This window comes from Sinocyclocheilus grahami, unplaced genomic scaffold, assembly GCF_001515645.1.
Source record: "Sinocyclocheilus grahami isolate Dianchi unplaced genomic scaffold, SAMN03320097.WGS_v1.1 scaffold460.1, whole genome shotgun sequence".
NCBI lineage: Eukaryota > Metazoa > Chordata > Actinopteri > Cypriniformes > Cyprinidae > Sinocyclocheilus > Sinocyclocheilus grahami.
The window spans coordinates 1,096,978-1,110,168 of NW_015505639.1; the positions used below are offsets into that span (position 1 = coordinate 1,096,978).

Sequence of the window (13,191 nt, forward strand, 5' to 3'; positions counted from 1 at the left end):
TTATTTTATTTTATTTTGAACATACTTGATTGATTTTATTTATTTATATATTTAGTTAACTTTATTTAGAGCATTACACCTGTATTTTATTTTATTTTATTTTGAACATACTTGATTGATTTTATTTATTTATATATTTAGTTAACTTTATTTAGAGCATTACACCTGTATTTTATTTTATTTTATTTTGAACATACTTGATTGATTTTATTTATTTATATATTTAGTTAACTTTATTTAGAGCATTACACCTGTATTTTATTTTATTTTGAACATTGCACCTCTATTTAATTTTGCTCTTTATTCTCAAAACACTGGGCAGTTCTGAATGTTTGTGCGAACATGATCGTCTCTGTTGATCCACACCTTCATCATCATCATCATCATCTCAGAAAACAGCTGAGGTTAATGACTAAACCAAGACATGTGGCATAAACGTTAACCTTCAACAAGCATCTTTACTCTTTATTACCACTACATGCACTTTTGCTTTCTCCAGCCCTACTGTTGTTTACTGGCCTGTTTTATTGTGTTTTATAGTTGACTGGAATCACACACTGGAGTTTGTGTTGGTTAAACTGTGTTTTCCCCATCTCCTTTTAAAATCCATATCATTTAAAGTACTTTAAAAGCTTTAATCAAATGTAAATATACATTAAAAGAATATTCTGGGTTATAGACAGAATCTGTGACATGCTGTTGATCACCAAAGCCGGTTTATACGTTTATAAAAACAAACAAACATTATATTTATAGTCAAAAGCATGAAGCCTGATGATCAGAGGGTTTAAAAGCATTTGTATTTTTGCAAGTTCTTCAGTAAAATGTTTAAATCGGCTTATTAGTGCTTCTGGATGTGTTTGGAGTTATGCATTATGGACATTTATTCTTCTGCAGATCATCTAAATATCATCAGGTTTCCCAGACATACACATGCATGAGCTGAAATACAGGATAACTTAATGCAATACTGGAAATATTAATGCATTTCATGCTGACATGCGTGTGTTTGTCATGTTATTGATAAAAGTGTTATGAAAGATGCATATTCTGCACTTCTGAGACAGTATTAATTGTCACGCAATATCTCTGTTTTAGAACTGAAATCAGACAATAGCAGAATGTAAGAAAGATATCCTAGATTCTGAATTTATTATCACGAACTGTATCTATGCTTTTCATCTAAAATCTACAACACTTGTCAGAACAATATATATATATATATATAAATAGGGAACAAAATGTACATGTCACAATAAAACAAAAAAAAGCATCTCATTTAAGTAATAATAGGCCATTAGTTTTATTTGCAATGCTGGAGAAACGACAGAATTATTAGTGGTCAAAAACACAGTTTCTGGAAGTGTCTGTCGTTGACCCATGAGTGCGGTGACTTAAAGAAACGTCCACAGACAGACTCACAGCGCTCTACAGTACAGACAGGAGGAGTGGGCGGGGCTTATTGTTGTGGGTGGGGTTAGGGGCGTGGCCGGGTGCTTCACATTATCTTGAAAAATCCAGCCTTTGACCTAAAACTATTTCTTCAGAGATCCTGACATCTTCCGCAGTCCCTTCATCCGGTACAGCAGACCGTTGATAAAGTCCTGCGGTCAGAGAGAGATCCTGCTTAAGAGCTTAAAGGGGTCATATGATGCGATTTCATGTTTTCCTTTCTCTGTGGAGTGCTACAAGCTGATTGTGCATAGATAAGATCCCTGAAGTTGCAAAGACTAAAGTCTCAAAACCAAAGAGATATTCTTTATCAAAGTTAAGACTCTGCCACGCCCCCCTAAAACGGCTCGTTCTAACACGCCCCCACATATCTACATCACTATGTGGAAATATTTGCATAATGCGCCCAAATGTTCACGCAAAGAAAGAAGGCGTGGTTTCAGTAACCGCAGTTAGTGTTGAAGCAGCATGTCAGGGAGACGTTTTTTTGAACATTAAAGCATGTCAACATATTCTGTTACACCAAATACACAAAATAATGATCTTTAAAAAAGCATCATATGACCCCTTTAAAGTTTAGAGTGCTGTTAAACTTTAGAACCATGTGCTGCTTAATTTATTATGAAATACTGGCAGTTAAAACCATGGTAATGTAACTTAAAGTTGATCTATTCAAAGTTAGTTGCACTTTCTTTTATGTTAAAATTACAATTTATAATGAAAAGTATTTGGATTACACAGTTTTAACATAAAAAACATAAACTGATGTATATAATATTACATAATTATACATTTGTTCAAATATTTATTAATAAAGTATGACATGATTTTTTCCCCCTTTTTTTGAATGCAGAAATCTTTGATATATGACTGCCAAATATGAATCATTTTAGTTTATGTTAAAACTGTAATCGAAATGGATGGAAAAATGATATGCAGTCCAAATACATGAATCTGATTTTTTTTTTTGCAGTGCATCTGATTTTTAGGGGAATTTTCTTCCTAATATGCATAAAAAAGAAATACAATAAATATTTAGAAAAATGAATAAAGATGACAAATGCATGTAACAAAATGAAAACGGGAAATAAAAAACATAAAAGCCAATTCAAAATATTAATACATAATACACTAATACTTTAATAAATAAAATAAAATATATAATTATTAGATGAAAATCAGAAATTCCCTTGTTAGAAGTTCCCTTGGCAACTAAGTGAAAATAAGATTAAGTAAAATGACTAAAGCTGAAATAAAAAGAAACTAAAGCTAAATAATTCTAAATAAATAATATAAAACATATATATATATATATATAATACTTATAATAATATTCAAACAAGATCATTTAATCCAGATGGACATTTTATATGCCATTAAAATACATAAATCTTTCATTTACGCCTAAATATTTTTCAGTGCATCTGATTTTTTGGTAAATTTTCTTCATAATCACTGTAATATGAAGCATGACTCATCTGTTAATAAGTGCATATGAAAGCAGTTTGTGGTTTTCTCTTACCTCCTTTGGCTTTCCACATTCTTGCAAAAGCTCCTGTTAAAACACAGAACAGCTGGTAGAGCATCTGTACATGTTTATCATAAAGTTATAGATGCATGCAGTCGCACGATGCTGTGCTGCACCGGTTATGTGTGTGGTGTTATGATTGAGATGAAGCTGAGCGTACGTGCAGTCGAGATCTCTGTTCTGCATCTGTCAGCTCTAGAAGTTCATCGATGTCGATCTCCAGCTCGGGAACCTCCTCCTCCTGCACAGACAATCAATGACTCGTCGTAACCCAGACTCTGTGCATTTAATAATGCAACCGCTCCTTTCATTGCAAACAAATCTATTGATAGTTATGAAAGATATTGGTCCAGAGATATTGCTGATGCAATCAAACTAGAAACAGCAGTGTGTCTAACTGAGAAATGATGCTGGAAATGCAGAAGCAGTAAGAGTCAGGCTATTAAAGACTAATTATGATAAAGATTTTAGGTGGCTCGATGCCATAAAGCTTACATACAGTATGACTTAATTGACTGTTAAATTTCATTAATCCTTATGTCTGGATGACGCCCATATGGCAATTAAATTAAATCTTTTTTAAATATATATTTTTAAATATATTTCAAAATGGCCAAAATGTATTTGCTAAAATATATTTGAAGATATATTTATTTTCTATCAATATTTTTTGGCAATTTCTTTGTATATTTTTTAAAAGATATTAAAGGGATAGTTCACCCAAAAATGAAAATGTGATGTTTATCTGCTTACCCGCAGGGCATCCAAGATGTAGGTGACTTTGTTTCTTCAGTAGAACACAAATGATGATTTTTAACTTTAACCGTTGCAGTCTGTCAGTCGTATAATGCATGGCAATGGTAACAAAATCTATGAGAGTAAAAAAAACATGCACAGACAAATCCAAATTAAACCCTGCGGCTCGTGACGACACATTGATGTCCTAAGACACGAAACGATCGGTTTGTGCGAGAAACCAAACAGTATTTATATCATATTTTACCTCTAATACACCACTATGTCCAGCTGTCTTTATGCGTGCGCACAGCATCCGGTGCGTGAGGTGTGTACTATTGGTTACATTATTTAGAGTTAAAGTAATGTAAAAGCGTAAGTTGCCAAGATTTATTGATCATGTACATTTTTATAGTGATGGTAACCATGTTGTCTGCCAAAAGTATCATAAAATAATCATGAGCAACGTTTACATTTCTTCTTCTGTGTTCTGAAAAAGAATAAAGTTCATACAGCTTTATAAAAACAGCAGGTCGAGTAAATAATCCCAGAACTAACAGTTCTCACAACTTCCACTAATGTTTTTTTTTAAGTTGTATAAATGTAGGGACAACGTTGAGAGCAAACATTCTGGGAACAGCATTCTCAAAATGTTTTTATGGTGTTCTTTGTACTTATTGAACATTCTAAGAAATGTTTTTGTAACCTTCAGATAGCATTCTAATCACAACAAGAAAAATTTACATTTTAACATTCTTAGAATATTAAAAATAATGTTATATTTAGGGTTAAATAAAGTTAGCAGAATGTTGTAAGAAATGTTCTTGTAATCCTTAAATAAAGTTATAACCATGACAAGAATTGTTTTTTAGATAAATTTCAAAACAATGTTCCCCCAAAGTTCACTTTCAGTCGGTCACTCTTGACATCACGTCGGTAATGACCGACAAATAGGGTCTCGCTTAGAGAGACCAATCCACTTTGAGTGTAAACTAAATGAGCCAATGCACATTGGCATGCGATGATTGCATCCAACCGTCTCAGAGGGCGCTTACATCAGAAGCATCTGGGGTTGCTTCGTGCCATTCATATTCCGGGTCTGCACAACCGTACGCCCGACGAGCTGTCACGAGCTGGAGACTCCATCCCCAGACGGTCCAGCTGGCACTCAGCAGGTCGGGGGGCCTGTGCAAGTATGCGTTTACCCCAGTGAGCTTTCACGCACAGATGCTGTAAGAATTTTGAACCTGGCTTTATCCAATGTTTAGATTTATTTTCTGGAAATTTGTGTATACTTAATTAGGAAACGCCTCATTTGCATCTTTAAACATAACATTTCAAAAAACTTGTAATACAAAAAATATATATAGTTTGCAACTCTTAATGTAATCAATCAACTGGAGAAGTATGGTGATGTCTATTAGTTAAATTTTTTTGACTATTCACCTGGTGTGTCTTGGCTTAAGCGTACAGTATATCTTCAGATGGATTACATCAGTGAAATGCACAATAGTACCACAGTAGACATGAAAGCGTGCTCTTTAAATAGAGCTGCTTTAACGTGTATTTAGGACACAACAGACGTCTTCCCCTCAAAGCCTGTTCCATTTAAATCCCCTGAAAAAAAAATAGAAAAGAAAGATATGTGTAAAGCAGTACTTCTGTACAGTACATGCGTGTTAATCAGGAATCATTCAGTTCTGTGTCATCTGATGGCTACAGTAGAGTAAACACACACACACCGATGCTTGACATCTGCCACTACCTTCAGCACTTTCTCTCTCTCTCACACACACCATGCTGAAAGATCTGCACCGCTGAATGCTTAAATGTCCCACGTGTCCTTGAGTGCTCGAGTTTAATAGTAACAGGTCGGGGTCAGACATTAACCATGACTGCTAGGTGAGCCGGATATTTCAAATGTGGAGGCAGAATTGATTTCCTCTGTTCTTGTAATCTGTAATCTTACATTTGGTATACTCTCTTCTATTCTAGTTCTGTCTGGTGATGGGTTTAGTGACTTGTAACTCGCTGTTTCGGAGGTGAGTGTTGTTGAAAGTGGAGCTAACGTAAAAGGGATGCTGATGAAAAAAAAAAATTAATAAAGCACTCAACTCTCCAACAGCTCAAAAACCTGAAACAGCAATTATAGTCAAATCTAAAGTTACAGTAAACAATAGAACGCTGGTGATGTATTTCACATATATTCTAACAGTGTTTGATATCTCGCTTTATTTACAGCTCTCTTTTGATGTTGAATTATATTAATTTCAGACTTAGTTGTTCATATTAAGAATTTGTTTCATTTGATTGGTTCACTTGCATGATTTTATATGATTTTATATCATTTTATCTGACTTTGTTGCAACCTAGAATTAAACTGCTGGTCTCGTCTGGCCAGAGGAGAATGGCACACTATTTCTTTTTTTTAATACTGTAAAGCTGCTTTGACACAATCTGCATGTTAAAAAACGCTATGTAAATAATGGTGACTTGACTTGAGTTGATTACAAGAAATATACCCAAATAAAGGTAAAAATGCATGGGAAATATTTCATTTCTGATACTGAAGCAATAAGAAATTAATACTTGTTCCTTGATACCGTAACTTACATTCGTGCATTACATTTTGTTTTTCAACTCATGCATTGCCTTGCATCATGCTCTGTTTCTTGAGCTACAGGAACTACCTGTATTTTTCTACCTGTAATGTAAGACAGCTTTACACCAGTGTACAGCTGTCATATGCAAGATATCATATCACAAAAGCCCATGATGCAGTTCATCATGTTATCAGGGTGGGTTAAGATGGTAACTGAACGCTGTAGTTTCAGTTATCACAGATGAACTCCTCAGTTACTGCAGAGAGTAAATGACTAATTATTCCTGTAGAGCATGGCGCTTGCAACTCCAAGGTCATAAGTTCGATTTCCTGAGAATCTCATGGATGCAATGTAGGTAAATGTAAGTTTTTGGATAAAAGCATCTGCCAGATGCAAGAATGTAAACAAATCCTAAAACATTATTTTATCTGTTTTGGACAAAGAACTGTTTCTCTAACCAGAAATCTCACTTTGCTGCATTAGAAATGCTGTTTTTATTTTTGCTTTCCATGAAGTGCAAAAATACACTTAGCTCTGGTTTAATCTAAAGCCTTTTCACACCAAGGATGATGACTATAATGATAGCTATTGGCTGTCCATAACATATTCTTTCAGAATAGTGAAAAGAAAACATCCAAAATACACTTTCAAGTGTTTATTTTGTTGCACTTTATCTACTGGCGTCTATATTTCAATTATAATACATACATTTAAAGAGTTTATCTCCACTGCAGCAGCACTTACATACACCAAAATTTACAGTTTTATTCTTTTCTATATTCTGAGTTTGTTTGAGGGGTTTGTTTATATATCATTCACCCGATTTTATTATTGCGCTTTATCTCTTTACTTCTGTAGATTTCAGTTAAAATACATATCTTTAAAGGCTGTTTTATCAAAATAAGTTTTTAACTCCACTTCACATGCACCAAATTTCAGAATTGAATTCCAATCTACATTCTGAAGATTTTAATAGAGCGATTTGCTCATATATCATCCACCTGGTTTTGTACAGCGTTTTATGCCTAAAAACCTAGTAAAAAAATTCTGACTCAAGACAATATTTTTCAAATTATACAGTGAGAAAAAGAGATATCCAAAATCCTCACTGTCAACAAAATATAACAAGAATTTTGAACCTGGCTTTATCCAATGTTTAGATTTATTTTCTGGAAATTTGTGTATACTTAATTAGGAAACGCCTCATTTGCATCTTTAAACATAACATTTCAAAAATCTTCTAATACAAAAAAAATATATAGTTTGCAACTCTTAATGTAATCAATCAACTGGAGAAGTATGGTGATGTCTATTAGTTAAATTTTTTTGACTATTCACCTGGTGTGTCTTGGCTTAAGCGTACAGTATATCTTCAGATGGATTACATCAGTGAAATGCACAATAGTACCACAGTAGACATGAAAGCGTGCTCTTTAAATAGAGCTGCTTTAACATGTATTTAGGACACAACAGACGTCTTCCCCTCAAAGCCTGCTCCATTTAAATCCCCTTTAAACAACTAGAAAAGAAAGATATGTGTAAAGCAGTACTTCTGTACAGTACATGCGTGTTAATCAGGAATCATTCAGTTCTGTGTCATCTGATGGCTACAGTAGAGTAAACACACACACACCGATGCTTGACATCTGCCACTACCTTCAGCACTTTCTCTCTCTCTCACACACACCATGCTGAAAGATCTGCACCGCTGAATGCTTAAATGTCCCACGTGTCCTTGAGTGCTCGAGTTTAATAGTAACAGGTCGGGGTCAGACATTAACCATGACTGCTAGGTGAGCCGGATATTTCAAATGTGGAGGCAGAATTGATTTCCTCTGTTCTTGTAATCTGTAATCTTACATTTGGTATACTCTCTTCTATTCTAGTTCTGTCTGGTGATGGGTTTAGTGACTTGTAACTCGCTGTTTCGGAGGTGAGTGTTGTTGAAAGTGGAGCTAACGTAAAAGGGATGCTGATGAAAAAAAAAAATTAATAAAGCACTCAACTCTCCAACAGCTCAAAAACCTGAAACAGCAATTATAGTCAAATCTAAAGTTACAGTAAACAATAGAACGCTGGTGATGTATTTCACATATATTCTAACAGTGTTTGATATCTCGCTTTATTTACAGCTCTCTTTTGATGTTGAATTATATTAATTTCAGACTTAGTTGTTCATATTAAGAATTTGTTTCATTTGATTGGTTCACTTGCATGATTTTATATGATTTTATATCATTTTATCTGACTTTGTTGCAACCTAGAATTAAACTGCTGGTCTCGTCTGGCCAGAGGAGAATGGCACACTATTTCTTTTTTTTAATACTGTAAAGCTGCTTTGACACAATCTGCATGTTAAAAAACGCTATGTAAATAATGGTGACTTGACTTGAGTTGATTACAAGAAATATACCCAAATAAAGGTAAAAATGCATGGGAAATATTTCATTTCTGATACTGAAGCAATAAGAAATTAATACTTGTTCCTTGATACCGTAACTTACATTCGTGCATTACATTTTGTTTTTCAACTCATGCATTGCCTTGCATCATGCTCTGTTTCTTGAGCTACAGGAACTACCTGTATTTTTCTACCTGTAATGTAAGACAGCTTTACACCAGTGTACAGCTGTCATATGCAAGATATCATATCACAAAGCCCATGGTGCAGTTCATCATGTTATCAGGGTGGGTTAAGATGGTAACTGAATGCTGTAGTTTCAGTTATCACAGATGAACTCCTCAGTTACTGCAGAGAGTAAATTACTAATTATTCCTGTAGAGCATGGCGCTTGCAACTCCAAGGTCATAAGTTCGATTTCCTGAGAATCTCATGGATGCAATGTAGGTAAATGTAAGTTTTTGGATAAAAGCATCTGCCAGATGCAAGAATGTAAACAAATCCTAAAACATTATTTTATCTGTTTTGGACAAAGAACTGTTTCTCTAACCAGAAATCTCACTTTGCTGCATTAGAAATGCTGTTTTTATTTTTGCTTTCCATGAAGTGCAAAAATACACTCAGCTCTGGTTTAATCTAAAGCCTTTTCACACCAAGGATGATGACTATAATGATAGCTATAACTATAAAGTTAAATAATCCTTAAGTTTACATGACTTTAAGTCCACAACTATAGCAATAAAACTATAATAATTAAATAAAAAGTATGTGAAATAAAAACAAAACTGCTAAAAAAAAAAAGTATGATGTGATGCTGAAATAACACTGATTGGAATCACTTTCAGAACGATTTTTCCAGCTGATGAACAATAAAAACTTTGAAAGCCAATCAGGATCCATCTAAAAGAGCGTTATGGCACAGAAACGCTCGTTATCACAGGTCGGAGGGGACGTTATCATTACAGATATTATTCTTAGTGTGAACGAGTCTCAACCATAAAGGTTTAGGATTGCAGATTTCAGGTGTTTGTTGCGTGTCATGTTGGGAGAGATTGACATTAGAGCAGCTGTCGGTCAGCGGGCTGCGGGTTATAATCCGCACATGTGGGCGTCGTTGAGGAAAAACAGCTTGATCTGTTCAAATATCATCACCTTCTCTCCTCTAATGTCACTGTATCCTCAGCACATTCGAGTAAATGTCGTGCGATCACACACACATCCCATCATGCTGAACCAGCCAGAATCCTGTTGCCATGGTAGCGCGGGATGCAGCGGATACAGTCTCTCTGATGTAATGCGGCAGATGTTGCGCATCTCCAGATGTCCGTGACTCGTCATCACCGGCAAATCATGACGTCAGCTGAATGCTGATTACAGTCTGATCTGTGCACACTTTAAGGAATGTTCTGGGTTCAACATGAGCGGCATCTGTGACGTGCTGTCATTCATTCATTCACACTCGTCCCTCAGTTGGTTAAAATATATGTGTACATATATATATATATACACATACATACAGTATATACATACCTGTATATATATATGACCCTCTCTGTGAAATCCAGGCTAAAGTCTCAAAATCTAATTATGAGATAACAAGCATCAAAGTTTGATTTCAACCATAAAAAGTCAATATTAAAGATTTCAAGGTTACATTTTCACAGAATGTTCTTTACCTTACGAAGGATGATTTTATGTAGAAAACAGTCAGTCACAAAAAATGACTTTAGCTGGGTTTTCACAGCCAGGGTCACACACACACATATATATATATATTTCGTTCTTGTTTTATATACATTTATCAGTGCATTGTCTTGCCCTGTAGATGTCTGTTATAAATGCATTACTTAGATTTTTGCTTGTTTTTTCAGTCTGAGAAAGAAGTCGCAATGATTTTTTGTGGAAATCGACATCATGTCAGATGTCAGTGGTGGTGGTGGTTCACATAAAGGCACTGAGACATTCTATAAAGAAATCTAGTGCTTGTAATGTTGCTCATTTGTAAATCTGGTTCAGATTAGCATCTGCTAAATGAATAAATGTACGTGGAAAAAACTGCACAAGAAGGATGATTTCAACACATTTCTGAAGCTTTAAGCCATTAACTTTCTTGGCTCTTCATAGAATAAAGTTTTATAAGTGGGATGGCAGATCTGATGGGGTTGAACAATGACTCAAACAATGAAATAATATTGTTAATTGTTAAAATGTTCCTCAATTTCACGATTCAACCTGACTTATATGTATATAATAATGTATTTCCTCTAGGAAACCTTCAACCGACTTCCCTCAATGGTTCCTCCTAGACAGCCATGAGATTAAATAGAGATATTTACTAACATCTCCTGCTTCTCACATGTTTCTCCAGAGAAAGAGAGAAGAGTTTCTCAAAAATACTGCATTCAAAAGTCAGAGACCTCAGTATGACCTCATTTCATAGGATGACAACTAGTGACTGGTTGAAGTCTCATGAGGAGTTTTAGGAGAAGCATTCATTTTTCTGCATTATTTCCTTGGGTCTGATCGTGCTGTAATGCATCTCAGAGCGTCTGTCTCTCTGGATCTGTCTTACCTCGCAGCCGTACAGCAGGTGCAGCTGCCCGTCGATCCACTCCTCGATGTCCAGCCTCCTCTGGAGGTCTTTGCGGTTGTATTTGACCGTCAGTTTGCCCAGTTTGCGTTGGGCAGGCTCCTCCACTTTGGTCTGAAACATCACTCTGGACTGGGTGCCCGGCTCCGACGCCATGCCTGCCACAACCTCACACCAACGGGGAGAAGACCAAGAGACGGCAGCCTCTTTCTCTGTCTGTCTGTCTGTCTCACAGATTCAAACACAGGCTCCTTCAGTCGCCGTCTTGCTGTTGTTTGCTCCTCAGTGTGTGTCTCTATACTGCAGTGTGTTTCTGACTCATGATCGTGGTGTTTCTGTCCGACAGCCTCCTTTAGTGCCTGTCTTCTGTCTGCGCTCTACTAACACTGACTCCCTCCCTCCCTCTCCCTGTCTCTCTCTCTCTTGCTCACTCACTGTCTGCCGTCTTCATGTGTGTGTGTGTTAAGGAGGAACATAGTTCAACTTAAGACTGATAACATGCAGTAAGATTGGGGTCGGAGGCCAAAACACTTGTTTTAAAGCACTTGTTACTATTTATGGAATCCATATGCGGAATTAAAAATTACATTTATATTTATTCATTAAACAAATGCTTTTATAAAGAAAATATTTTACTTATTGTTTCAATTATAATTTTAAAAATGATAATAATTATAATTATAATTAATTTAGCTATTCTGTTTAGTTTTAAAAAAAAATTTACTAATTGTATGCTATTAATACATTTGTGAAGAAACTATGCTGTTTGCTAGTGCAAAACTCACCATCATAACTGTTATTGGTTGCCAGGGTGTTGCTGGGGTCTTCTGGGTGGTTGCTAGGGATTGTTATGAGGTTGTTAAGATGTGTCTGTTAGTGTGTTGTTATGGTGTTCTGGGTGGTTGCTAGAGGTTGCCAAACTGTTGCTAGGGTGTTCTGGGTGGTTCTTAGGAGGTTGTTAAGCTGTTGCTAGGGTGTTCTGTGTGGTGCCTAGGGAGTTACTAAGCTGTTGCTAGGGTGTTCTTGTTCTGAATGGTTGCCAGGGTGTTGCTATGTGTTTGCCTGGATGTTCTGGGTGGTTTCTAGGGCATTGGTATAAGGTTGCTAAGAGATTCTAAATGACAGTTAGAGTGTTAGTGTGCTCCGTGGTTTCTAGGGTGCTCCAGGTGTTTCCTGCGGGGTTGCTAAGCTGTTGCTAGGGTGTTCTTGATCTGAATGGTTGCCAGGGTGTTGCTATGTGTTTGCGTAGGTGTTATGGGTGGTTGCTAGGGCATTGGTACAACATTATTAAGATATTATGAGTGGCTGTTAGTGTGTTACTATGTGGTTTCTAGGGTGTTCTGGGGGCTTAGAGCTGTTGGGTGGTCGCCATGGTATTGCTATACATTTTCTGTGGTAGTTGCTAGGGCATTAGTATAAGGTTGCTAAGATGTGTATGCTGTTAGTGTGTTGCTATGTGGGTGTTGCTAAGCTGTTGCTGTGGTGTTTTGGGTGGTTGCTAAGCTGTTGCTAGGGTGTTCTGAATGGTTGCCAAAGTGTTGCTATGTGGTTGTTACAGTTTGCTAGGATATTTTGCGTGGTTGTTGCTAAGATGTTCTGAGTGTCTGATAGTGTGTTACTATGTGGTTTCCAGGGTGTTCTGTGTTCTTAGAGCTGTTGAGTGGTTGCCAGGGTGTGGCATTGCTAGGGTGATTTGGGTGATTGTTAGGGGGTTGCTAAGCTGATTCTTGGCTGTTTTGGGTGGTTGCTAAGCTGTTGCTAGAGTGTTCTGAATGGTTGTCAAGGTGTTGCTATGTGGTTCTTACAGTTTGTTAGGGAATTGTGCGTGGTTGCTAGGGCATTGGTTAAAAGTTGCCAAGATGCTCTAAATGGCTGTTATTGG

At 36.2% G+C, this 13,191-nt stretch overlaps 1 protein-coding gene across 1 annotated transcript; it reads right to left on the reverse strand.

Annotated features, from left to right (window-relative positions):
• Window positions 1-1,274: 1,274 nt before the first annotated feature.
• Window positions 1,275-11,764, reverse strand: LOC107552907 (protein phosphatase 1 regulatory subunit 14C-like). Its single transcript, XM_016234941.1, has 4 exons — window positions 11,292-11,764; window positions 3,141-3,221; window positions 2,975-3,007; window positions 1,275-1,604 (listed from the first exon to the last, which is right to left on the reverse strand). The coding sequence occupies exons 1-4, from the start codon at window positions 11,463-11,465 to the stop codon at window positions 1,536-1,538; spliced, it is 357 nt and encodes a 118-aa protein (XP_016090427.1). The 5' UTR covers window positions 11,466-11,764; the 3' UTR covers window positions 1,275-1,535.
• Window positions 11,765-13,191: the final 1,427 nt, after the last annotated feature.